This window comes from Penicillium mononematosum (genome assembly GCF_028829835.1).
Source record: "Penicillium mononematosum strain IBT 11891 chromosome Unknown utg000002l:1.0-8112719.0:1.0-8118358.0, whole genome shotgun sequence".
In the NCBI taxonomy this organism is placed as follows: domain Eukaryota; kingdom Fungi; phylum Ascomycota; class Eurotiomycetes; order Eurotiales; family Aspergillaceae; genus Penicillium; species Penicillium mononematosum.
The window spans coordinates 7,340,308-7,362,554 of NW_026643272.1; the positions used below are offsets into that span (position 1 = coordinate 7,340,308).

Below are 22,247 nucleotides of genomic sequence, written 5' to 3' on the forward strand. Positions count from 1 at the left end.
AGCCTGTTAATCTGTCTACGTTTATATTATAATGATGTTTCCATGTTTCTATAAAGCCAACAGGGCCATCTGGTATGGAACTGATATTAACAATCGAAGATAACTACAATATGCCCTCAACACTCGACACATGCAAACTGGGTATTATTCATCAAACCTCTGCCCGGAACAGATCAAAAAAGTAGACACAAGAAATAGATCACAGTGCCGCGGGGCCTTCCAGACGCGCCAGACGAGACTCCAAATCACGCACCCAGGGCTCGACAGTCTCCACGTTAGAGCGGAGAGCAGCTTCGCCCTGCTGCATCTTCTCTTCGACGGTCGTGAGACCTTCGCGCCACTGCTCGATCTCCGACGCCATCTCGGCATGGCGCTTTTCGAGCTCATTGAGCGAGTCCGCGGCGTGGGCTGCGCCAGCATGGCAGGCGCGCAGAGAACGCAGACGCTCGAGCACGCTTGGCAGCAGCGGGTGCAGGGATTGGATGGTTGGGAGGGTGGTGTATAGAGCTTGGATCTTGGCGACATGGTCGTCGTCGGTCGATGCTTCTAGTGCAGGGACAACGTCGGTGTCGGAACTTGCTAGTCGGGCGTTGTGAACGGCCTTTGCGGCCTCGAAGGCTTTTCTGCGCGCTGCGGTGAGCGCCTCGGCGTCGGTGGTCAATTTTCGCACTCGCGTGGAGAGAGCTTCCATGTGTGGGGTTGTCATGCCTGGCGCGGCATTGGATACTCCTGGCGCTGTGCTTGCTGGGCTCGTGCCGACGAGAAGTCCGGTTAGTGCTGAGAGACGGGAGGCGAGCTGGTCAAGAGCTGGGAGGACTGGGTGCGACGTTGACTCGTTGACGCCGTCGGCTATGAATGGGTTGGATGAACTTGAGACACCGATGGAGCTTTCCAGAAGCGCTAGACGGCTGTCAAATGCTGCCGCGTGAGAGAGGATCCCTGCCGAAGAGGCATTTGGGGCCGGCACTGTGGAGACTGCCTTCGATGCATCGGCCGAGGATGGTGTCTTTGCGTCTGCGGTAGAGCGAGTCTCGGATCCAAGCTTCTGGGACAGTAAAGCAGCAGCCGAGTGTGATGAGTTCGCCGCACCTCGCGAGGCGTGCAGATTGTCCAGAGCGCGACTCAGCTCCGCAACGCCATCACCTAGGTTCTCTCCTGGCTTTTCAGCTGCTGCTGCACCTCCAGCCTCAGCGTCGGGTTTGTTCGCCATTTCCACCTTGAGATCTTCGACCTCTCTCCGCAGGCGCGCAAGCCTCCGCTCAAGCGACTCGTCCTCACTGTCACTCAAGTCACCAACTTCCTCTACCCCATCCTCGCGTCTCCGCCGACGGCGGCGGCTCATGCTCTTGCTCCGGTAAGCCTGCCGTTTCATAGAAATGCTATCTGAGAAATTGACGTCTCGGGCGTCCACGGCCGCACCCATGAAGTGCATACGCGCCTGGTCCGGGTTGACACCCTCGCGGTCGATGTCGGAGTTTGAGCCTGCATCATCATGGTCGGAGTCTGTGCGGATAGTGGCAGTCTAGACAGGATCAGTGATTATGCCCACTGACGTGTCTTTGTGGAATTGGCGAACTCACGGGCAAGGTGGATGCTTCGTCGGTCAAGTCGGGAGTTTCATAGATATCTGGGGATGGGTCCTGGGTCACAGTTAGTGGAAAACCCAGTGGATATCAACATCCGGTATTCCGGTAATTCTCACCAGATCAGGAAGCCCGGCATATTTCTTATTGAAAGACATGATTGGATTGTAGCTCCTAAGTACGTATAGTAAACACCGAACTCTCCTTAATCACATGTACAGTCAGCAGATCATGTGACCTCTTGCCTCGGATTGAGGAACAACCACATGCAATTGACGCAATTGGGGCCTTGAAGCCCATCCCAAGACAACTATATATTAAGTGGCATCGCTTGGAAGTTGTTCCCTTTTCTTCTTTTTTACCCCTGAAGTTCCAAGTTTCTCTTCAACTGACCAAATCACCTTTTCGTGGCTCATCAACTTCCCCCCACCATCCCCGCATTCCCATCTTCAACCAGCTACTATATACAACATACATCAACCTTCAAGATGGCCGCCCCTGCTGATATTACTATCCAGAACCTGAGTGGAAAATGGGAGATGGTATGTCCCAACAAGAACTCAAAAGCTCTAGAAAAAGCAAATCAGATTGAATACTCATGTGTAACAGGACTCAACCCACTCTAACCCAACAGACCCCATTCTAACTCTGGTATGCATAAGCCCTATCCCGTCCCGCCAAGTTACCCCAATATAAAACAGCCAAGCCTCTTCCCCTGTCATAATTCACCCTCCAATCATACAAATTCATAATTCACAATCCCCGTCATAACAATCATTATATTATACCCACCATGCACTATACCATACATAACCCTACCCACAAACCCAACTAACAAACCCAAACAGCAAGGAATGGGCTGGGTCATGCGCAAGGCCCTCTCCTACGCAACAGTGACAATCTACGTCAAGCAGTACGCAGACAGCGAGAACGCAGCGCTCATCCACATCGATTCGCAGCAAGTAATCACAGGCGGCATCCAAGGCACCAAGGAAGAGCGCAAGCTAGACTGGGAAGCGCGCGAGCACGTCGACCACATCTTCGGCAAGCTGCAGGGCCGCTCGCGCCTCATCGCCGGCGCCAAGAGCGAGGACGGCGCTGTGCGTCCTGTCATCGAGATCCAGACTAAGGTCGGCTCGCCTGAGGAAGATGCTAAGGTGCAGAAGTTCCTGACTGGCGAGATTCTCATTGATGGGTCGAAGAGCGAGGGATTCCTGGCCGAGGAGGGTGAGGCCGTGTTCTTGCAGAGCTTTGTGAAGAATACCGAGAATGGGTGGACTGCTGAGCAGGTTTGGGGATTTGAGACTGTTGATGGCGAGAGACGTCATACTCGTCGTGTCGTTGTTACTAAGGATGGGAAGGTTGCGTCTGCTAGACTTGTTTACGCTTTTAAGGATCGCAAGACTGAGGAGTAAGATGTTCTTCCTCGTGTGTTGAGTATGGACTTTGTACTTTCTTTCTCGGGTTTTCATGTTTGCTATGAATCTTAGGCCAATATAGCATTCTACCTGGGCAATTGACTTTGATTAAAGGTAGTACCTATCGGGGAAGTATTGAAGCTGATCATAGACATGCTATAACAAAGATGAAGTATGAAGTTTTTGAAATTGTTTCATTTCCGAGAATCAATATCATTATAACGCTGCATGCACCGTTCAATTTGGTAATCCGTGTCCAAATTCATGAATGCTGGGATATAAAAACAAGCATATGACTCAGATACATTCATTGACATCCATGAGGCGTGCGTTTTGTTTAAGTAGAACAGACAAATTTTGTCATGCGTATAATCGGCTAAAAGAAATATAAAAAAAGCAAGAGAGGCAGACACCAAGATATTTACGAGTGAGTGGGCATCACCACGTGGGCCTTGGTGCTGACTGCATCCTCGCTCTTCCAAAGGCTGGTGACAGTCTTCTGCTGGGTATAGAACTGCAAGCCAGGCTTGCCGTAGAAAGTGTTGGCACCACCACCGGCAATACTCTTCTTGTTACCGGTGAAAGAGAACATGGGAAGAGGGACAGGAATGGGCACGTTGATACCGAGCTGGCCAGCCTCGCATTCCTTCTGGAACTTGGAGGCGGTCGACCCGGAGCGGGTGAAGATGGCGGCACCGTTGCCGTATTCGTTGGCGTTAATCACGTCAATGGCGTCGTCAAGCGTCTCGACATTGAGGCAGACAAGAACGGGACCGAAGATCTCCTCCTTATAGCACTTCATATCAGGGGTGACATTGGTGATAATAGTAGGGCCAACCTGCGGAGACATAATTAGTTTGAGTTACACAGATGTAGAGAGTTCCCTATAGTGGGACTTACAAAGTTGCCGTTGGGGTAGCCCTCGGGCTTGAAACCACGGCCGTCCAGAAGAATAGTCGCACCCTCTTCCTCGGCGCTAGTAATCAGGTCCTCAATACGCTTCTTGCTCTCAGGGCTGATCACAGGGCCGAGGTCAGCACCCTCCTCAAAGCCACCGTTCACATGCAGGGCCTTAGCCCGCTCGGCGATCTCAGGCAGCCACTCCTTAGTCTCGCCAACCATAACAGTGGTGCTCAATGCCATACAGCGCTGACCAGCAGCACCAAATGCAGCACCGACAATAGCGTTAAGACACTGGTTCTTATTGGCGTCAGGCAGGACGGCGGCATGGTTCTTAGCACCCAGGTTGGCTTGCACGCGCTTGCCATTAGCAGAGCCACGGGAGTAGATGTATTCGCCAGCACGGTTGCTGCCAACAAAGCTGATAGCCTTGATAGCAGGCTCATCGAGAATGAAGTCCACAGTAGGAGCGGTACCGTGGATGATGTTAATCACACCCGGTGGGAAACCAGCCTCCTTGGCAAGCTCTGCCAGGATCATCGCAGCACCAGGGTCACGTTCGGATGGCTTCATGACCAGGCAGTTACCAGTCACGGTAGCGACAGGAATACACCAAAGGGGAATCATGGCGGGGAAGTCTTGGTGACAATTAGCATCTATGCGGAGGGATTGAGAGTGTTAACATAGGTAACTTACTGAAGGGGCAGATAGCAGCCACGACACCAAGCGGCTCACGGTAGCTTCTTGTCTCCATATCCTTGGCCACTTCCAAGACCTCACCGGTCATCTGGGTGGTGATACCACAGGCAGTCTCGGCAACTTGAAGGCCACGGAGAACATCACCCTTGGCATCGGCGAAAGTCTTACCCTGCTCCAGAGTAATGGAGGCGGCCAATCGGTCCCAGTGGGCACGAATGAGGTTAGTGAACTTGAAGATAATCTGCTGTCTGGCCATGATGCTAGTAGCTCTCCAAGCGGGGAAAGCCTTCTCGGCCGACTCCACAGCGGCCTTTAGTTCCGCATCTGTACTCTGGGGCACACGGGTGACCAGGTTGTTGGTGGCAGGATCATGGAGGTCAATCCAGGTGGATGCCTTGGATGCCACAAACTCATTGTCAATGAAGTTAGCGGTGTCAATTGGATTGGCAATCTTTTGGTGGCTTGTTGGGTATTCAGTGGCGGTGGAGACGGCTGAGGTTGTTGCGTGGACGAGCCGCTGAGCTGTTGCGTGCAAGCGGCGAGTGGCAGAGAGTGATGAAGAGGGCAAAATCGCTCTGCGAGAGGCCAAGCTACCAAGCGAAGTTGTGGCGAGAGATCGGGTTGAAGAGGCAGCTCTGGCAGTTACCGACGCCGTGCGGGGAACTGCGCGGAGAGAGGGGATGGAACGGGCAACTGACCGACAAGCAGCCATGATGAATTGAAGAGAGGGAAAAGGAATGAGATGCAGAGACAGGACAATTCACAGATTAAGTAGAAAGAGAAATGCAAAGATGATTTGGGGGTGAAAGGACCTCAGGGAATCATATACTAATGGTTACCCCAGGCCCGAGGTCAACCGCCTTAGTCACCCTACGGTTCCAAGGTACCCCACATTGTACAAATGAACCCCCAGATAAGGTAACCTCTCGGCGTTTTCAGCCAATGACAAGCTGGAAAGTGATTCTCGAATCGCCGACACTAACTGGCGCTTAATCGGGGGATCGCGTATTAGACGTTGTAGGCAAGGAACGAAGTCAATTAGGAAGGTATTTCCCTTTCAAGCCATACTTTCTGTTTTCTTCCATATTGGGCTAAAAAGTCATAGTTGCGGCACTACTAAAAGGCATAAAGGAAATTGTCTCCGAGAAAGAAAGTGAAAATACCGAGTAGAATAATAATAGCGATAAACAGGAGTATACAAATCGGGCCTCCCTTCAATGTTCTTCACCTTTTGGACTACTACATCGGCCAAGACATAACAAAAAGGGGATCACTGCGGTAACTAAATGCAAATCTCTTCGCTGGCTGGGTTTATGGGTAAAATTCTTTTCTGCGTATAATTGGTTTCCCAGTTATCGCATTTTACTCGGCCGAGGACCGGGTGGTGCGCTTGGTGGCACCGCCCTTGCTGGTCTCAGCGGAGGAGCTGACAGCCTGTTCCTTCTTCTCTTTGGGAGCACCGGCGGGCTGCTTGCCCTTCTTCTCGGCCGGGGCGGCAGGGCTGCTGGCGCCAATGGCACCCACAACGACGAGGATCATGGTCAAGAGGAGGGCACCCAGGCCACCGGCCACCTCAGGGAGGGTCTTGGCAGCGTTAATAGGGTCCTCCTTGGCCAGCTCAACGAAGTGGTTGACCTTCTGGCGGACGAAGGTCACTGGATCCTCCTGGAAGGTGACAGTGGTACCCTCTTCGTTGACCTCGGGCTTGGGCTTGCTAGCCTCCTCCTCGGCCTCCTCGATAGGGAACTTGACATCGAAGGTCTCCTTGCGGAGCTTCTCAGCATCCTCAACGGAGTGACCAACGTAGACGTTGTCAAACAGAATGTCATTCTGCATGGTCCAGATCTCGAAGCCAATAGCGCCCATGGGCTCAAGGTTGGATGGGGTCTTGTCCTCGAAGTAGGCGGGGTTCTTGATCTTACGGGGGGCCCAGACACCCTTGTAGGCAGGGTTATCGATGAGAGGGGCCTCCCACTTGCCCTTGTACTCGGGGTTCTTGATCATAGGGCGGGTCCAAGTACCACAGCCAGAGACATCGGCACACTTAGGGTTGGGGATAGTGGGAGCGAGCCAGTCTCCATCCTCCTCGTCATCCCAATCCTCGGGCTTCTCGGCCTCGGGATCGGGAATGCTCTCGGGCTCATCCTCCAGCCAGTCGGCGGGCTGAGTGGCCTCCTCATCGAGGATCTCGAAGGGAGCCTCTTCATCCCAGTCGGCGGGCTTGGTGGCTTCGGGGTCGGGGATCTTAACCTCATCGACCCAATCGGCAGGCTTAGAGTCCTTGGGATCATCAATCTCCTTCTCGGGGTTGACGGGAGGGTTGAAGTCCTCGAGGAGGCTGCCCTTCTTCGCAGAGTCACCATTGATCAGGATCTCAAAGGTCTGATCGGGGTTGACGATCAGGGTGTAGAGGGAGGTGACCTTGTTGGTGCGGGCCACAGGGGGAGTCTTAAGGTGCTTCTCTTCGTACTCGCCGGTCTTGGGGTTCTTGTGGCGGAAGATGAAGTGAACCTTGTTAGTGGCACCGCACTTATCAGGGCCGAACATGACGACATAGGGAGTGCCGTTGGAGAACTCGTCCTGGTGGAGCTTCTTGTTCTCCTGGAGAAGCTTAAGGTAGGCACCGCCGCAAACCAGGGAGTCTAACACAACGCGATTCCAGTCAGTAAATAAAATCGCGAACAATTGTAGAAACTCATGACTCACTCTGCGGCTTGACCTCGTACTGAACCACCAATGTCTTGCCCTTGTTGTCAATCTTCTTAGGGAACTTGGCGGAGATGGCGTGGTGGGCAGCAGCGTTCTTCACGACCAGACCCTTGTCGCCATCGATACCCTTGAAGACGGAGGGCTCCTCCACTGCCCATTCACCGACGTAAGCCCACTCGTCGTCGGACTTGTCGTCCTTCTTCGCGTGGGAAGGCTTCCACCGAGACTCCCAATCGTCTGTGAATTGCTCCAGGAATGGAGCTTTGAGGCTGGTAGGCTTCTAGGAGTTAGCAGGAGGCAATGGAGACGGTGTGGTTTTGGATGCATACAGTAAAGGTAGGCCTGTCAATCACGGTGGTATCGGCAGTCTCCTCCTCCGCATGGGCGTAGCCCATGAGGCTGGCGGAGGAAACCAGAGCCGATGTCAACGCAGTGTTAAAGCGCATATTGTAAACAACAAATCGAAGGAATGAAAGTGGAGCGCACAGCACCAAAATGAAGAAAAGAGGAGGTGGTTTTATAGAAAGGGCAACACTGGGGGGGAAGGTCCAGGTGGCCTCTTCAGTAAGCTCCCCAATCGGGACTAGGGCGTGTACACACGGGCTTCGATTCTGTTCTACATACATATGCACAACTACTAATAACATTAACGCTACGCAACGCGTAGCAACACTCTAAGTGGATGGGATAAAAAGAGCTAGAATAAAATATTATATTAACCAGTCGGATATTCCAATATAAGCATGTTAAGGCTTCGCTCCGCGCGTGGCCCTAACGCGAGACCTGTGGATTAACGCGGTAGCGCGAGCCCGTACCTCCACCGTGCTACTCCGTACATCTGTCACTTCTTGGCTTTCCCTTTCCATTTCAGTACTCAGGTCTTGTCGCTTTTTGCTAAGTGAAATTGAGCACGTCCCTAGGTGAGCTGATCCGCTCACTGAAATACATATGTATTATATAAGCACGACAAAATACCTAGGTACCCAGTCACTAACCTTGTGTCAGGTTCGTTAGGGAATTCGCTTGTCGCTGTAACTACTGAGGCACCACAAATCCAGATTTAGGAGACTTCATTTATTCACTATCCACCCCTATAGACAAGACGCGATCCTCCAACTTGATTACCAGCACGAGTAGTTTACTCGCTCACATAATTTTCGAACTCTCGAAATTCACTAGATGCAAGCACAGATGAAGCGGAGGGCCTTAATTTCGGATCAGGTACCAGAATGAAACGAAGAAGATCTCTTAACTGCTGCGGCATCTCCACCTTTTTCGTCTCTTCATCCAGAGGTAGGATCGCTTGTAGTTCTGGCACCCTTTCACTTAAAGATCGGGCAGATTTCACTGTAACATTAAGAAGGTCCGTCTCAGGCGCCGAGATCTCCCAGTCGGGAAAGAGCCGCTGTATCTTTGCTATAGGCCAAGCCTCGTCAAGCAAAAGAAAGGGGCTACCCCATGCCCCTAACACACCAGGTTTGATCCAGCAAAGTAACATCGCGGCAACAGCCCAGACCTGCGATGGCTCAGTGCACGCTTTGCCTAGGAAGACTTCAGGGGCACGCATAGCATATGGTTGGGCGTTAATAAGTTTGCCGATCGGGACAACTATAAGCGTGTTAGTAAAGACATACCTCGTACCTATATTAATACTTGCTCACCGAGTCCTAAGTCCCCCACTTTAGCAATGACACGGTCAGTCTGGATACCGGAGAGTAGGATATTAGCGGGTTTATAGTCTAGAGTATGTAATTAGCAAATGTCAGCTCTTTAAGACCAGGTACGTTAGGTACTCTACCTGTATTCACATATTCGTAGTTCTCGAGAACGACACAACTTGTGAACGCTACTCTTAAAAAGGACTTGATAAGGGAGTAGATACGCATATCAGGACAGTATTTCACCTCTGCGAGAGTGGCATCTAACCATTCTAAAGCGATAGTGCTGTCGTCGATTATATCATACATTTTCCGGAAACACTCGGCCGAGGCAACATTAGGAAGGCGAGTAAGTCAGAACCTCACGTTGCATGTTCTTAGTGGCAATTTCATCGCCAGGCAATGCTACTTTGATCAAAGCCCTAAGTGGCCGAGTTAGCATTGGAGTCTGGATACCGTTAATGCAATACAACGAACCATTTGGGGACTTCGGGGACGACGCATTCACGTGGAACGATCTGGGCCTTAAAAATGGTGGAAATGTGCGTGCTGTCTCCTTTAATAGGTTCTAGGACGCGGTAGTTCCAACGAGCGCCTTGAAGGACATGGCCAGGAGTAAGAGATGACATTTTCCTTGCCAAAGAGCCCCTAGCAAAGTATAAATTCAACCTGGTCGCTGAGAACATTGCGGTGAATTGAAAAAGTCGCAATTGTGAGAGTGAGGGTTCATGGGTAAATACGAAAACAATGCATTCGTATTGGAAATCATGATGGAAGGTTGGAAGGTCAGAGGGTTGTGTGTCTTTATCAGCTGAGACCTAAAACCAGCCCCCAGCTCAAATGCTCCGACCAGAACAGCCGCTTTTGCAACGAGAATGGGCCAAGTTTCCAGCGAGAACTGATAAAGTCCCCGGTTCGGGGGCAACTGGTTTTTTCTTCCTTGTAGCATCTAGCTATTTATGCAGATTCAAAATGCCTTGTGTTAAGCTCCCATCAGTAGCCCAAACCCGCAGTCGGATCAATTAGACAGGAAAGGGCTCCTGTCGCGTATCGCTGGATCGAGAAACTGTCCTAAAACGTCTGCCGCCTGGAGTGCATTAGGGGTGGCCAAAAGATAATGACCAGAAATAAGAAGCGCATACACGAAGCCTTCGAACTAGCGGCAGACAAAAACCACACAGATCCATAGAATTTCACCACGCTAGGTGTGATTGTGGATATGAACTTGCGCAAGATGTAGGCTTGGTGCCCTGTGCAGCACCCTTTGTGAATGACGATGGATATGCGTCTGGGGTTTAGTTTAAAGCATCCGATGCGTGGATTCATCTAATAGTGGGTCCGTGGATCCTGGCCCGCCAGCGGGCTAGTTGTGGGTTAGCTTAACGCTGGCACAAGGATGCATCTTCGGGCTGCAATCAACATTCGATGCGCACGATGTAACAGGCTAGTCACAGTGAAGCGCCCCTTATGCATGCGATATTACGCTAAGCGTTTCTTTCCTATGCGCTTTAACCAGTATTTGTTTCTAATCGACATTAGTTAGTATTTGAGCTTCTATCCAGCTAGACTTCTCTCTACCTAGGTACTATATACCTCTACATAAGCAGGATTCTCCGGGAAGCATGCCAGCAAGGTAGAGGTCTCATGCACCTTCACTCTTGATAAACGCTAGTCACACTAGTCATATACGTCTACGGAATAATCTCTATAGTAAAGAGACGCGATATATAGATGCTTGCACCCATGAACACGTGGTGTAGTAGATGCCCGATTGACCAAGCTAGGATGTTATGTACGGAGAAAGCTTCTCTCTCTTGGTCCTTCTTTCTCCCCTCCGTCTCTCTTTTCGGCATAAATCCTATCTGTTGATGCTTGCTTGTGCTTCCTTTCCTGTAGAAAATAGATGAGACTACGGAGAGTTTTACAATATGCATTATTACCAACGCGGTCTCGGAAATGTTCTGACTGGTACTGGTTTAGAGCCTAGTGATTATCTTCTGTCACTAGCATTCTAAGATACCGTACTCGCAGTAACACAGAGAGGTGTCCAATAAGCCCACTTCTCTACATATGTACAGAACAGGTGTAGCAATAGCTGGATGGCTATGTTATATCTAATATACCTACACCAAGTCATTTCGCTGTTGAGACGGGCATTTCTGAAATGTCTATGGACACTGTCCTCTGCTCCCTCTTCATCAATACGCCATTCAAGATAGTTGTCAAATCTTTATCCTGTATTCCTACAAGACTAAGAGTCAGTTTACCATACCACCTGGGCAGCCCTGGAGGAATTGGAATGGGTTAGTCTTTAGGGATAGAGAAACATTCAAACCCCTGGAAAAGTGTATGTTGTAGGGTGGTGACCAACCTTGGAAGGTTCCAAGGTTGGCAATTGCTTATATAATGTGTCACTCATCCAGCCCTGAAGAGCTCCTACATTTTCAAGTGTTTTATTTTTATTATTCGAGCTGTAAATATAAGAGCTATTCTAATTCCAGATTAGGAGTTATTATTATATATTATCCTGTAGTTATATAGCAATTGTCAAGTATGGATGAGCGAATGTGAGTATTGTCGCAAATGCGGTCCCGCGCAGATCTCCCCAATTACTCTTCCCCCCAATCAGACGTCCATTGGTTACACGGCACTTTCAGCGCAAAACCTCATATCTCACCTGGACTTACCTAGACAATAAGAACATTGGTTGCAATCTTAGGTCCTCTCCCCAACTTTGGAATTATCTACCTTGACCTACGCTAATCTGTCGCAGCCCATCATGTGCCCCGCAGACCAAACCGTCGCAACGAATAACAATGACCACTTGGTCCAGTCTGAGGACCCTGAGCACCCGGCCAACCTTATCCCCGAGCTCTGTCGCAAATTCTACAACTGGGGATGGGTTACCGGCACTGGAGGTGGTGTAAGCTTATACTTGGAAGGAGAAAAAATTGCAACGGTGCCCCGCTGATACAACAGTAGACCTCGATCCGTCAAGGTGACCACATCTTTATCGCCCCGTCTGGAGTTCAGAAGGAATTGATGCAGCCTCATAACATCTTCGTGCTCCAATGGCCCACCCCTAAATACCCTGCCTCGGACCGCAACTACATCCGCAAGCCCCTCAAGCTCAACCCCTCCGCCTGTACCCCGCTATTCCTGACTGCCTTCGAGCAAGGGGCTGGCTGCTGCATCCACACCCACTCACAATGGGCGGTTCTAGTCACCCTGTTGGTGGAGCGGGAGAAGGGCCCTGACGCTTGCTTCGAGATCAGCAACATCGAGCAGATCAAGGGCATCCCCCGCGGTAAAGGAAAGGGCATGCTCGGGTTCTTCGATACTTTGAAGATCCCCATTATCGAAAACACCGCCTTCGAAGAGGACCTCACCAGCGGGTTGGAGGCAGCTATGAACAAGTACCCGGACACTTACGCGGTGCTTGTCCGAAGACACGGAATGTAAGTGATAACAACCATGTGATATTGATGCCTATACTAATGTTGGTTCCTCCTGCAGTTACGTCTGGGGTGATAACACTGCCAAGGCGAAGACTCAGTGTGAGAGTCTGGATTACATCTTCCAGCTGGCTGTAGAAATGCACAAGCTGGGCCTCCCGTGGGTCAAATAGATACTGCATGGTTTCTAACGACCTATTTTATGTCCGACGGTGATTTGAGCAGGGAAAACCGTAGATAGATTACCCCGACATTATGAAGCTCCAATTGAAATGATGTGACGTATTGCGACGTGGGACATTTAGAACATGCTAGACAGTGGCTGGGCAGAGATTATCGGATAGTGGTTGGGAAGAGGGTCTGGATTCATCATGAACATAAATAAATAGCAAAAGCAGTGCCAATGGCAAAGTTGAACAAGTCAAAAGAGGTGGACTCCAAGGCTCCAGGGCTGGATCCCGTGAGTGACTAAGGATGCGGATCGGCCTCCACTCCAACCAGCTCCCTCTCCAACTCCATACCGCACCCTCTAAGCTCCGATTGAACCAACATTAATTTTAATTCGTTGATTCATCTTCTCACCGTTATTCCCTTCTCTTCGCTTCGTTCTCATACCGGTAACAATGGATCTCGACTCTGGAGATTCCCCGTGGGGCGGTAGGCAGTCATGATACCACAGCTCTTTGAATCGCGGTCTGATTTATGATGCAGATGAGCCTTCACAGTTCAAACCCAGCGACGACTCGTCCAAACCCAGCACTCAGGGAGGTGGTATGTACCATTTGACTTGTCCGCTCTTTCCACGACCTCCCACTAAGCACACTACCATACAGCAGCTGCACAAACCCCCGCGTCAGACAGCTCGCCCGCCGTCCGCTTACCAGGAAGAAGAGGCCCCCGAGGCACACGCAAGATCAGCGCACAAGCCACTAAACTCGAATCCGTCGATGATTCTGTCGACCCTCTCGGTCCATTGGGAGAAGCGCCCGCCGAGGCCACCCCAACACCCACAGATGAGGCACCAGCACCGCCCCAAAAGGAGCCTTTCGCCGGACGTGGCGCGCGACCATTCTCCTCTGCTTCCCAAGCATCTAGCGGACTCGGGGCAGCGGACTCGGCCAATGTGGAAGAGGAGAGCGCGGTCTTCCGAGGCCCCCCTCCCGTGCAGCCGCCGGCGCAACCGGATGGCCCGAAAAGACAGACGCAGCCTAGCATGAGCGTGGAGCAGGCTGCGAAGCCGACTTTCCAGATCTACGTCGGAGATCCGCACAAAGTGGGGGACCTGACAAGTAGTCACATCGTTTATCAAGTTTCGACAAAGGTAATGGGACTCCACGCACAGGAAACCTACAGATTGGAAAAAAGAAAAGAAGAAGCTGACATTAATCGGTATGGCTAGACAACATCTAAGGCCTATCGCCAACCCGAGTTCACCGTTAGCCGTCGATACCGTGATTTCCTCTGGCTCTACAACTCCCTGCACAGCAGCAACCCGGGAGTGGTTGTTGCGCCTCCACCAGAGAAGCAAGCAGTTGGCCGGTTCGATACCAACTTTGTAGAGTCGAGGAGAGCTGCTTTGGAACGAATGCTTAACAAGATTGCCAGTCATCCTATTCTTCAACATGATGGCGATCTGAAAATTTTCCTGGAAAGTGAAGCTTTCAACGTTGATGTTAAGAATAAGGAAAATCGAGAACCCGATATTGGCCCAAGCAAGGGAATGCTGAGCTCCTTTGGTATTTCTGTTGGTGGAGGAACCAAATTTGTGGAACATGACGATGTAAGTGAATCGTTTTTAATACATCGGCCTCGCCTGCTCACATGTAGATAGTGGTTCCACGACCGAAAAGTCTACTTGGATGCATTGGAGAACCAGCTGAAGGCTCTATTGAAATCAATGGACACCGTGGTTCTACAACGCAAAGGACTAGCCGAGGCCGCAGGCGACTTTTCGAGCTCATTGCATGCCTTATCTGCCGTCGAGCTGTCTCCCGCCCTCTCCAATCCATTGGAAGGCCTGTCAGAACTTCAATTGCGCATTCGGGAACTTTATGACCGACAGGCGCAGCAGGATGTTCTGACGCTTGGAATCACGATCGACGAATATATCCGTTTAATTGGAAGTGTCAAGATGGCTTTCACGCAGCGGCAAAAGGCTTTCCACACCTGGCATGCAGCAGAGTCCGATCTACAGAAGCGCAAGAATAACCAAGACAAGCTACTCCGCCAGGGAAAGACTCAGCAAGACCGCTTGAACCAAATCAGCGCCGACGTCGCAGATGCAGAGCGCAAAGTGCACCAGACGCGGCTGCTCTTCGAGGATATGGGCCGGCTTATGCGAAACGAGCTACAACGGTTTGAGAAGGAGAAGGTGGAGGACTTCAAGTCTGGCGTGGAAACCTTCCTTGAAAGTGCAGTCGAGGCTCAGAAAGAGGTAATTTCTTGCCAACTCTTGCGTGTCTATTTCATCCAGCTAACCCTAGCTACAGTTAATCGAACTCTGGGAAACATTCCTCCTGCGTCTAGATGCTGGCGAGGAGGGGCTCCCGTATTATGTACCTCCTGAGGCGAGCGATGCAGCTGCTCCGAAAGAGCCCACAGCGTCGGCCTCGGAGTCGGGGCCACTGGCCGCTGAAGATGAAGCTTGATATTTCTCCTGTCCTGGGTGAAAAAAAGTGCTTTTTCACAACCCCACTTCTCGCGCCGTTTTACCTCGTCCTTTGTATTCATTATGGGACATCCCTTTCGCCATGTTTGTTTATGCCATGCTGCAACTGATCACGATCCTCAGCAAGCCGATAAGTTTTGTGTTTTTCTTCTATTTCCGCTTCACTCCGAATACCACTGTTCGTGTACTGTAGCAAATAAATCCATCACCTATTTACCCTAGTCAGTTATTCTGTCTCGAATGCATACTTCCTCTACCCAATATCCAGAGATTTGAGAAATCAATGCTTTCAAGTCCCCTAGAATTCGCATAGACTTAACGAATATTTAGCATGGATGAGAGAAAAGATGAATTCTTGGTATAATACAGCAGGCTCATACCAGACATATGTATATTGTACAAGATCAAAAACACAAAGAAAAATAAACAAAAAAAAAAGCAAAAGAAGATCCCAACTCCCATCCAAGCGGCCCAAACCAGACAACCTGATTTAATCCGGGAAAATCCAAAAGCCACTATTTCTTGCCAGAGGGCTTGAAAGGCTTCTTCTCAGGCGGAGGCGGCGCCTCATTCTGCCCGAAAGCACTAATCAAATCAAGCAAGTTATCCTCCTCTTCCTGATCCTCCTTAGCCTGAGCCTTCGCATCAGCCTCAGCCTTCTTAGCAGCAGCAGGGTCCTTCGCCGTCTCCTCTTCAGCAACAGGCGCGCTGGCATCATAGCTGCGGCCGAATCTGGCACGGAAAGCCGCGAGACGACCGGCCTCGTCTTCCTCGACGTTCATCAGCTTGCTGCTGGACGGGTTCCAGAGGAGGGAGTTGCGCGTGTCGCGTGTGGAGCGGTAGATCGGGGCTGGCGAGGTCGTGCGGTGCGTGAAGGTGCTGCCGTCAGAGAGGGTGATGAGTTGTGTGAAGGTGTAGGGGCGCTTGGGGCGGCGGAGGAGAGTTGCGTGTCGGCATTGCGAGCAGATGAAGGTTGTGCTGCTCGATTGCGTGGGTAGTCTTGTAGGGAGGATGGTGGTTGTTGAATTGGTGATTGTGGCCGCGGTGCGGCGGAGGAGGTGTGCATAGACATGTTGGATTGGGTTGTTTCGTCAATTCCAATGTAAATAACGAAGGGATTGTCGAGGTGGGCGGAGGAAGACGGGGCCGCAATGCTATCGGGGAAGTTGCGGAGGTTGCGAAGTTGATGCTATAGCAGAGAAATTATCGCGGGTTATGTAAGCGGCTCTGTTCTTTTCGGGATTTTCATAACTTGCATGTTTCGCATGACTTCATATTGCTCCATATCTCTGTGAGTCTCTCTTCTTCTTTGGGGATTCAGACATGAATTGGCAGAGTCTGGATATCTGTGAGTTTGTGTCCTGCGTCATTCCCTGAGCGTCTTTCCAAGCTCTCAATTCCTGGCGGGATGAAGCTCGCCTTTCCAGTCGCGCATGGGACTGCTCGGACAGGACTCGGAGGTAGGTTGTCATGATGCATTTCCAAGTGCTCTTGCGGTACTAATGTGAGCCATTAGAACTATCATGCATTAAGAACTATACACCCCTGTTCCTGGGAACATCGCTCCCCCGAACCTCTCCGCCTGTACCATATCCCCAATACCGATCACGATGCGATCAACGACGATATACCAGCAATGCCACAGCCTCTTTAAAAGAAAATGATTGCACAGGGAAGGCCAATTCCCCACAACCGTCAACACCCTCGACATCTATATCCGACCAGGTCCGCCTCCTCATGCGTCGGCTCCCCTACCCCGTCGCAATCATAACGGCAACTGATCCCTCCGGCCCAGAAGACACAACCTCTTTCCGTGGTATGACCGTCTCTTCCTTCAACACCGTCACCCTCACCCCGGAGCCTGTGATCTCCTTCAATGTGCGTCGCCCATCAGAGACATTGAATGCGTTACTTGCCTCGCGCCGGTTTCTGGTGCATTTGCTTGCACCGGGCCCGGCAACCGCTACTCTGGCTAGGGATTTCTCTAAGGGGAATATCACCCTCGCTGCTATGTTGAGAGGACATGGGGAATTTGAGTTCGCGGCTTTGCCTACTAAGAACGAGGAGGGACATCCTCAAAGACCGCTTCCTATTCTTAGGCGGAGGCCGGAAGCAGTAGCTGCGAATGATGGTGTCGACTTCCCTTTTGTTTTTGAATGTACACTACATCCGCAGAAGATTGATGTGCAGGATCACTCAATTGTGCTGGGTACTGTTGTTCGGGCGATCGAGGGCTCTGAGTCTGTTTCGGCACAGGGACAGGATGGGAAGGTCTTGGATGAGCATTCGCCTGAGCGGCTTTGTTTGACGTATGCAAATACCAAGTTCTGGAAGATGGGGGGTGAGCTTTGAGCTTGGATACATGTAGTTGTCTTGCGTGTCTGGTTTCGTCTGAGAGTTGGATGAAGAATGCTTCATCGCTTATGCCTTCCGGCAAAGCACTGTATATATACTTGGGAAGACGGCGTTTGGGTTGTATATAGACTTTCAATTAGACATATGGTATCACAGCCAATCTCAACGACCTATCCGCTATATGATCCTACAGGAGACATGGAGAGATGAAGATGAGAAATGCTTTCATGATATTGATGCGTCTACGCTTTTTGTGAGAGAGATATACAAGAACCGAGTATAGAACACTTTTGTTTTTCGGTTTTAAGAACAGACCTGCCATGTATCTCACTCCGATCGAATCCATACAGTTGCTATCTCGTCGCGAGATGCGTGCCACGCTACCACAATGACCCAAGAAACTAGGAGCCATCACAGTGCAGGCCGACGAGAAAGAGATTGACTAGCACGAGCCGGATAATCCAACCGGACGGAACCAAAAGCACGACGCACAAAAATTGAGGCCACTTCTCGAAAGACAAGCATGGAATTGAGCTCGAGCACCGGCTCGAGAGCGCGGCTAGGCATGAGACCACGGAAGCAATCACCGAGAACTAGTCTCGAGACGAGTGCGGACTGCCCGTCCCACTGCCACTGCCACCACTGCCACTACCGGTGCCACTACCTCGACTTACTGCTCGCTGGAAAGGACTCAAAACCCGACGACCACCATGATGCAGGAACCCATTTCCGTCAGACCCAGGCCGAGGCTTGGTCTCACCAAGCAATTCCGACAGGTCAAGCTGGAGAGGTGGCAAGCGGTTCGTGTCCAAGAAGTCAGAGCCGTATTGGCTGCTGCGAGTGGAGCGGTTGGAGAACGAACGGTCTCGGTTGTTGATGTCTGACGCGAAGTATGAGCTCGCGTTGCCGATGGGAGAGGTTGGAAACTGTGGGAGGAAGGGAAGGTCTTGCGATGGGCTAGTTGGATTTGACGGCATTTCGTGGACCGGAGAAGACGAAATCTGTAGTGGACTAGACCTCGCAGGAAAGCTGAGGCCCCCCCAACAGAGATCGAGCGCTAGGTGCAGAGGTCGTAGATGCGTTGAACGACGGAGCACTGGTTTCGGGCAGAGGATTGGTGCCTGGCAAGTTGCCTTCGGGGGTGAGAGGACCAGACTCGAGGAGCATCTGCTGCTGTTGTTGCTGAATTGACTGCTCAATTGCAGATGCCTGCTGCCAGAGTTGACTCGTGCGCAGCTGGAAGTCCTGTACAGATTGGCTGATGCTCCCAAATTGCTCATGGAAATTGCTCTCCATCTTTGACTGGTCCTGCTCTCTGGCAAATTGTTCGGCAGCCCGACGTTCTCTCTCATTCAACCCTTGTGCATTGGCCGAGATAATACGCTCATACTGCTCATTCACCCGGGTGCGGCGACCCTGGAGACGCTCGCGCTTCTGGATAGCCTGAGACAATTCCAACTCCAGCGCCGCCACCTGCTGAGCTGCAGCTGTTCGAGCAGCAGCAACCTCTTCCTTAGTTGAATTGAAAAGTTCCACCTCACGTTCGAAATCCGCTTTGTGCGCTGACCATTTTTCCATCTCCTCCTCAGGGACATTTTCCATAGTGTCGAGTTGTATCTCCAGAACTGCAGTAGCCTCTTCGGTTTGCCGGATGTTTCGTTCTAGTTGAAGCGAACGCTGCTTTTGGCGATTCTCGTCATTTCCACTGTGGAGGCGAGTATTGAAGTTCTCGAGCTCTTTCCGGATTTTCGAGATAACCGCTTTGTGGTCGTTCTTCGTCTTTTTGAGACGGTTGCGCTTTTCATTCAACTTGGATTCCGCATTGCTGATGGAGTTCTTGAGCGTCGTTGTGGGGGATGATGGACGGTAGGTGGGTTGTGGGGGTGTCGATACCGCGGAAATGACTGTTCGAACAATGAGCTTGTTGAAAACGAAGTGTTGTTATTTGAAGAGAACTTACCTTGCTCTGTGTCAGTCGTTGTAGGCGTCTTGACACTCATGACACAGATTTCCTCGTCGGTATCGCTTCGTACAAATGCACATGTGTAGGCGCAGTTGGGAGCAAGTCCCGCGATCTCGCCCCGCCACTGGACAACGCTCGGCCCCTTGGCATCTGAAACCCTGCATATCGAAGCGGTAGCCCAGAGCGCACCGTTGACGCAGACGTAAAACGGTTCCATATCTCCTCCCAAACGGCCGGCTTCAAAGGAACCTGACACAGCGGGGTCATCGGTAAAATCACCCGCGGCAAATTTAATCGAAGAGCTATCCACGTCCGTAATCCATATTAACCCGTCGTCGAGAGAAACACCCTGCAGATCCTCCTCCGTCATTGTGAGATTGCGGGCTGTCTTAGAAATAGCCCGTGAATGTTCATATTCCCTCATCACCGTAACCTTTGTACTGGCAAGCGCAGCCCAAAACGGCTGCCGGCTCCGAACTTGATTGGCTTGTCGTCTGCGTTTCTTGGCTGAAGTGAAGCGATCCTTTCCATCTTTCAACTGACCATCAGGCCCCACGAAAGAAGAGGAAACACTGGCAGCAGACTCTAGAGCAGAATCGGCTTGTCCCTGTGACCCCGCAGAAGCCTCCGTATCCCCCCGCTTGCCGGTCCGTAACGGTGTCGGTGACCGATTCTTGGCCATCGCACGTCGTGCCATGGCGGTCGCCGCTTGTGCTAGGATGTGCACGGCAAGAAGGCTTCGGAGCCAGCTCGGAGACGTTTGTGCTTCGGAGCGTCGGAACTCGGCGGGTAGCAGGTGCGAATATTGGGAGAGGAGATCGGGACTGAGCACTTTAGCAGAGACAAGATGACCCAAGACGAAGTCCTGGATGCCTTTACTGCGAACAAGATGGAGAAGCAGAACAATTCCGACACAGAGAGCATTGACCCCGCCGTTCTTTCCGGAACCCCCGCCACCCAAAGTGATAGCAACTTGGACATGAGCGAGATCGATGGCAAAGTTTTGCGCCCAAGTCCACATGAAGAGGCCCCAGAGGAGTATGCAAAACCCATCCATCGCAATCATCGTCCCCAGAGATGGCGTCCCAGCCGGACCTTGGAAAATATCGAAATTCGACGACAAAGAACCGGCCGCGGCGCCACTCGGAGGCATGAAAGTCAAAGAGGCGAACAAGAACTGAACCAGGGTCAAGACCATTGGTGGAAGCTGTAGCAAAAAAATCAAGATGGCGATGGTGTCGTACATGGGGCACGATTTGAGGATAGTGGATGCGAGCTGGAGCGGATTAATCGAAGCATTGGATCCGGATCGTTTCGAGTTTCCACTGCGAGAGACATGACCTGCTATGCCACCATTCTGGGCGACATCGCCGTTTTCCTGCGCAGATGCCATTTCTCCACCCTTGCTATGTCCATTCAACATCCCACGCACATTGCCATCTGCCTTCGTACTATCCCCTCCTTTGCCGGAAACTGTCGGAGATGTTACGGCCGTGTCGCTAGTAGACCGTACGGAAGATAAATCGAAGTGAGTGGACGCGCCCGGACCGGTAGCAGAGCCGTTGCCCGAGTTGCCATTCAGATGGCCGCTTGACTTTTGCTTGGTTACTTTCTTGCCGGGACCGACAAGGCCATTCTCCTGCCGATTGCTCTGGTTCTTCCTAGATGCAGCGGAGCGTGTCATGGAAGAGGGAGCCCGAAACCCAGGTCCGAGTCAGCTTGGCGGGATGAAGCCAAGGACTGGGACCAGGAAAAGGCGAAAACGGACTAAAATTGAATATGGTGGGGAAGGAAATGGTGCAGATTGGCTTGTATAGTAATGAAGATGGGAAAGAAAAAGGAAGTAGATGTATAAGGAAAAAGGAGAGAAAGAGAGAAAGACAAGAGACGACGCTGTACGTGGAAGCGTGAAGGGGAAAAAGTGCCCAGGTGGAATTGTATGAAGTTCGAAAGAAACAGAATTGGTATTGGTACTGTCATTTGGTGTCGATCTCTGGTGCCTTTCGGGTAGGCGGTACCTGGCTTCAATACCGTTCGCCACTATTTCATTTTGGTACTGTGTACTTGGACGGCAGATTGCAAACTGAGAGAGAGAGAGCTCCTGGTAATATATTCTGGCTTCTTTGTAGATCTGGAGTTTCTGCATGAAAAGTCCCGTTTAGCACAATCCACTGCCAAGCTTTCGTTCTCTTCTAAACATCTATCTTACGATACTCTAGGGCTTATTGACAGGTCACGCCTAAGAGCTACAACGGCTGCAATTGCCAAGTCCTGCAACGCGGATACCTACACATCGGCCAATCCTAAGCATGTCTTCGTTTTATCCAGACAATTTTACGGATACCCAGTGGTTCCCGTTGCCTCGGCGCTATGCGGACTTTCTTCAAAACGGGCTTGACTAGTGCTGATAAGCTCGTGAGCACGGAGTATGGAGTACAACCTACGATGTACAGATCAATTTGGAAGCCTGTTGAGATCACCAGTCCCTATTTGCTGTCAAACTGCCTAATTGGATTGACGATCGACCGTTTCTTGACCCGTCTGCTGCGGGGTCATCCTTGCGCCGGACTTCTGGTATGTGTTACGAATCCTTAGATCATGGTATGGTTATTACTCGTTGGGGGACTCGCATGCAGATAGATGCGCCTGCAGGAATGAACACGCAATCCGAACATGGAGAGCATCATAAGGAATAAGTATGGGGAACTAAAGCTTGTGCGTATCAACGTGTGTATCAACACTGTTAGCCACATTCTTGCTGGGATCATCACATGCTCGGCTATCTCGTGCATCTTTCTGAAGCGCTCCGCACAGATTTTGGAGAACGAGTATGTCCACA

At 51.1% G+C, this 22,247-nt stretch overlaps 11 protein-coding genes across 11 annotated transcripts; 4 read left to right on the plus strand and 7 right to left on the minus strand.

The window, feature by feature from the left end:
* Positions 1–199: 199 nt before the first annotated feature.
* N7519_004570 (uncharacterized protein) lies at positions 200–1,741 on the minus strand (the record flags this gene model as incomplete). The annotated part of the gene is made up of 3 exons (XM_057291346.1): positions 200–1,522; positions 1,581–1,640; positions 1,703–1,741. The coding sequence occupies 3 exons, from the start codon at positions 1,739–1,741 to the stop codon at positions 200–202; spliced, it is 1,422 nt and encodes a 473-aa protein (XP_057152548.1).
* A 330-nt stretch (positions 1,742–2,071) lies between these two features.
* On the plus strand, positions 2,072–2,998 carry N7519_004571 (uncharacterized protein; the record flags this gene model as incomplete). Its single annotated transcript, XM_057291347.1, has 3 exons — positions 2,072–2,125; positions 2,193–2,234; positions 2,432–2,998. The coding sequence occupies 3 exons, from the start codon at positions 2,072–2,074 to the stop codon at positions 2,996–2,998; spliced, it is 663 nt and encodes a 220-aa protein (XP_057152549.1).
* A 424-nt stretch (positions 2,999–3,422) lies between these two features.
* N7519_004572 (CoA-acylating methylmalonate-semialdehyde dehydrogenase) lies at positions 3,423–5,312 on the minus strand (the record flags this gene model as incomplete). Its single annotated transcript, XM_057291348.1, has 3 exons — positions 3,423–3,839; positions 3,902–4,539; positions 4,598–5,312. 3 exons carry the CDS (start codon positions 5,310–5,312, stop codon positions 3,423–3,425), a joined length of 1,770 nt encoding a protein of 589 aa, XP_057152550.1.
* A 650-nt stretch (positions 5,313–5,962) lies between these two features.
* Positions 5,963–7,755, minus strand: clxA (calnexin; the record flags this gene model as incomplete). Its single annotated transcript, XM_057291349.1, has 3 exons — positions 5,963–7,242; positions 7,307–7,586; positions 7,639–7,755. The coding sequence occupies 3 exons, from the start codon at positions 7,753–7,755 to the stop codon at positions 5,963–5,965; spliced, it is 1,677 nt and encodes a 558-aa protein (XP_057152551.1).
* A 692-nt stretch (positions 7,756–8,447) lies between these two features.
* N7519_004574 (uncharacterized protein) lies at positions 8,448–9,596 on the minus strand (the record flags this gene model as incomplete). The annotated part of the gene is made up of 5 exons (XM_057291350.1): positions 8,448–8,917; positions 8,971–9,048; positions 9,108–9,239; positions 9,334–9,389; positions 9,445–9,596. 5 exons carry the CDS (start codon positions 9,594–9,596, stop codon positions 8,448–8,450), a joined length of 888 nt encoding a protein of 295 aa, XP_057152552.1.
* A 2,150-nt stretch (positions 9,597–11,746) lies between these two features.
* mde1 (methylthioribulose 1-phosphate dehydratase MDE1) lies at positions 11,747–12,627 on the plus strand (the record flags this gene model as incomplete). Its single annotated transcript, XM_057291351.1, has 3 exons — positions 11,747–11,890; positions 11,950–12,425; positions 12,484–12,627. 3 exons carry the CDS (start codon positions 11,747–11,749, stop codon positions 12,593–12,595), a joined length of 732 nt encoding a protein of 243 aa, XP_057152553.1. The 3' UTR covers positions 12,596–12,627.
* Positions 12,628–13,045: 418 nt separating this feature from the next.
* On the plus strand, positions 13,046–15,070 carry N7519_004576 (sorting nexin 1; the record flags this gene model as incomplete). Its single annotated transcript, XM_057291352.1, has 6 exons — positions 13,046–13,079; positions 13,134–13,193; positions 13,256–13,743; positions 13,822–14,202; positions 14,254–14,856; positions 14,912–15,070. 6 exons carry the CDS (start codon positions 13,046–13,048, stop codon positions 15,068–15,070), a joined length of 1,725 nt encoding a protein of 574 aa, XP_057152554.1.
* Positions 15,071–15,605: 535 nt separating this feature from the next.
* Positions 15,606–16,162, minus strand: N7519_004577 (mitochondrial 54S ribosomal protein bL31m; the record flags this gene model as incomplete). The annotated part of the gene is made up of 2 exons (XM_057291353.1): positions 15,606–16,068; positions 16,134–16,162. The coding sequence occupies 2 exons, from the start codon at positions 16,160–16,162 to the stop codon at positions 15,606–15,608; spliced, it is 492 nt and encodes a 163-aa protein (XP_057152555.1).
* Positions 16,163–16,523: 361 nt separating this feature from the next.
* On the plus strand, positions 16,524–17,442 carry N7519_004578 (flavin reductase family protein; the record flags this gene model as incomplete). The annotated part of the gene is made up of 2 exons (XM_057291354.1): positions 16,524–16,594; positions 16,725–17,442. 2 exons carry the CDS (start codon positions 16,524–16,526, stop codon positions 17,440–17,442), a joined length of 789 nt encoding a protein of 262 aa, XP_057152556.1.
* A 596-nt stretch (positions 17,443–18,038) lies between these two features.
* N7519_004579 (uncharacterized protein) lies at positions 18,039–18,422 on the minus strand (the record flags this gene model as incomplete). The annotated part of the gene is made up of 1 exon (XM_057291355.1): positions 18,039–18,422. The coding sequence occupies one exon, from the start codon at positions 18,420–18,422 to the stop codon at positions 18,039–18,041; it is 384 nt and encodes a 127-aa protein (XP_057152557.1).
* A 34-nt stretch (positions 18,423–18,456) lies between these two features.
* N7519_004580 (uncharacterized protein) lies at positions 18,457–21,092 on the minus strand (the record flags this gene model as incomplete). The annotated part of the gene is made up of 2 exons (XM_057291356.1): positions 18,457–19,349; positions 19,406–21,092. 2 exons carry the CDS (start codon positions 21,090–21,092, stop codon positions 18,457–18,459), a joined length of 2,580 nt encoding a protein of 859 aa, XP_057152558.1.
* Positions 21,093–22,247: the final 1,155 nt, after the last annotated feature.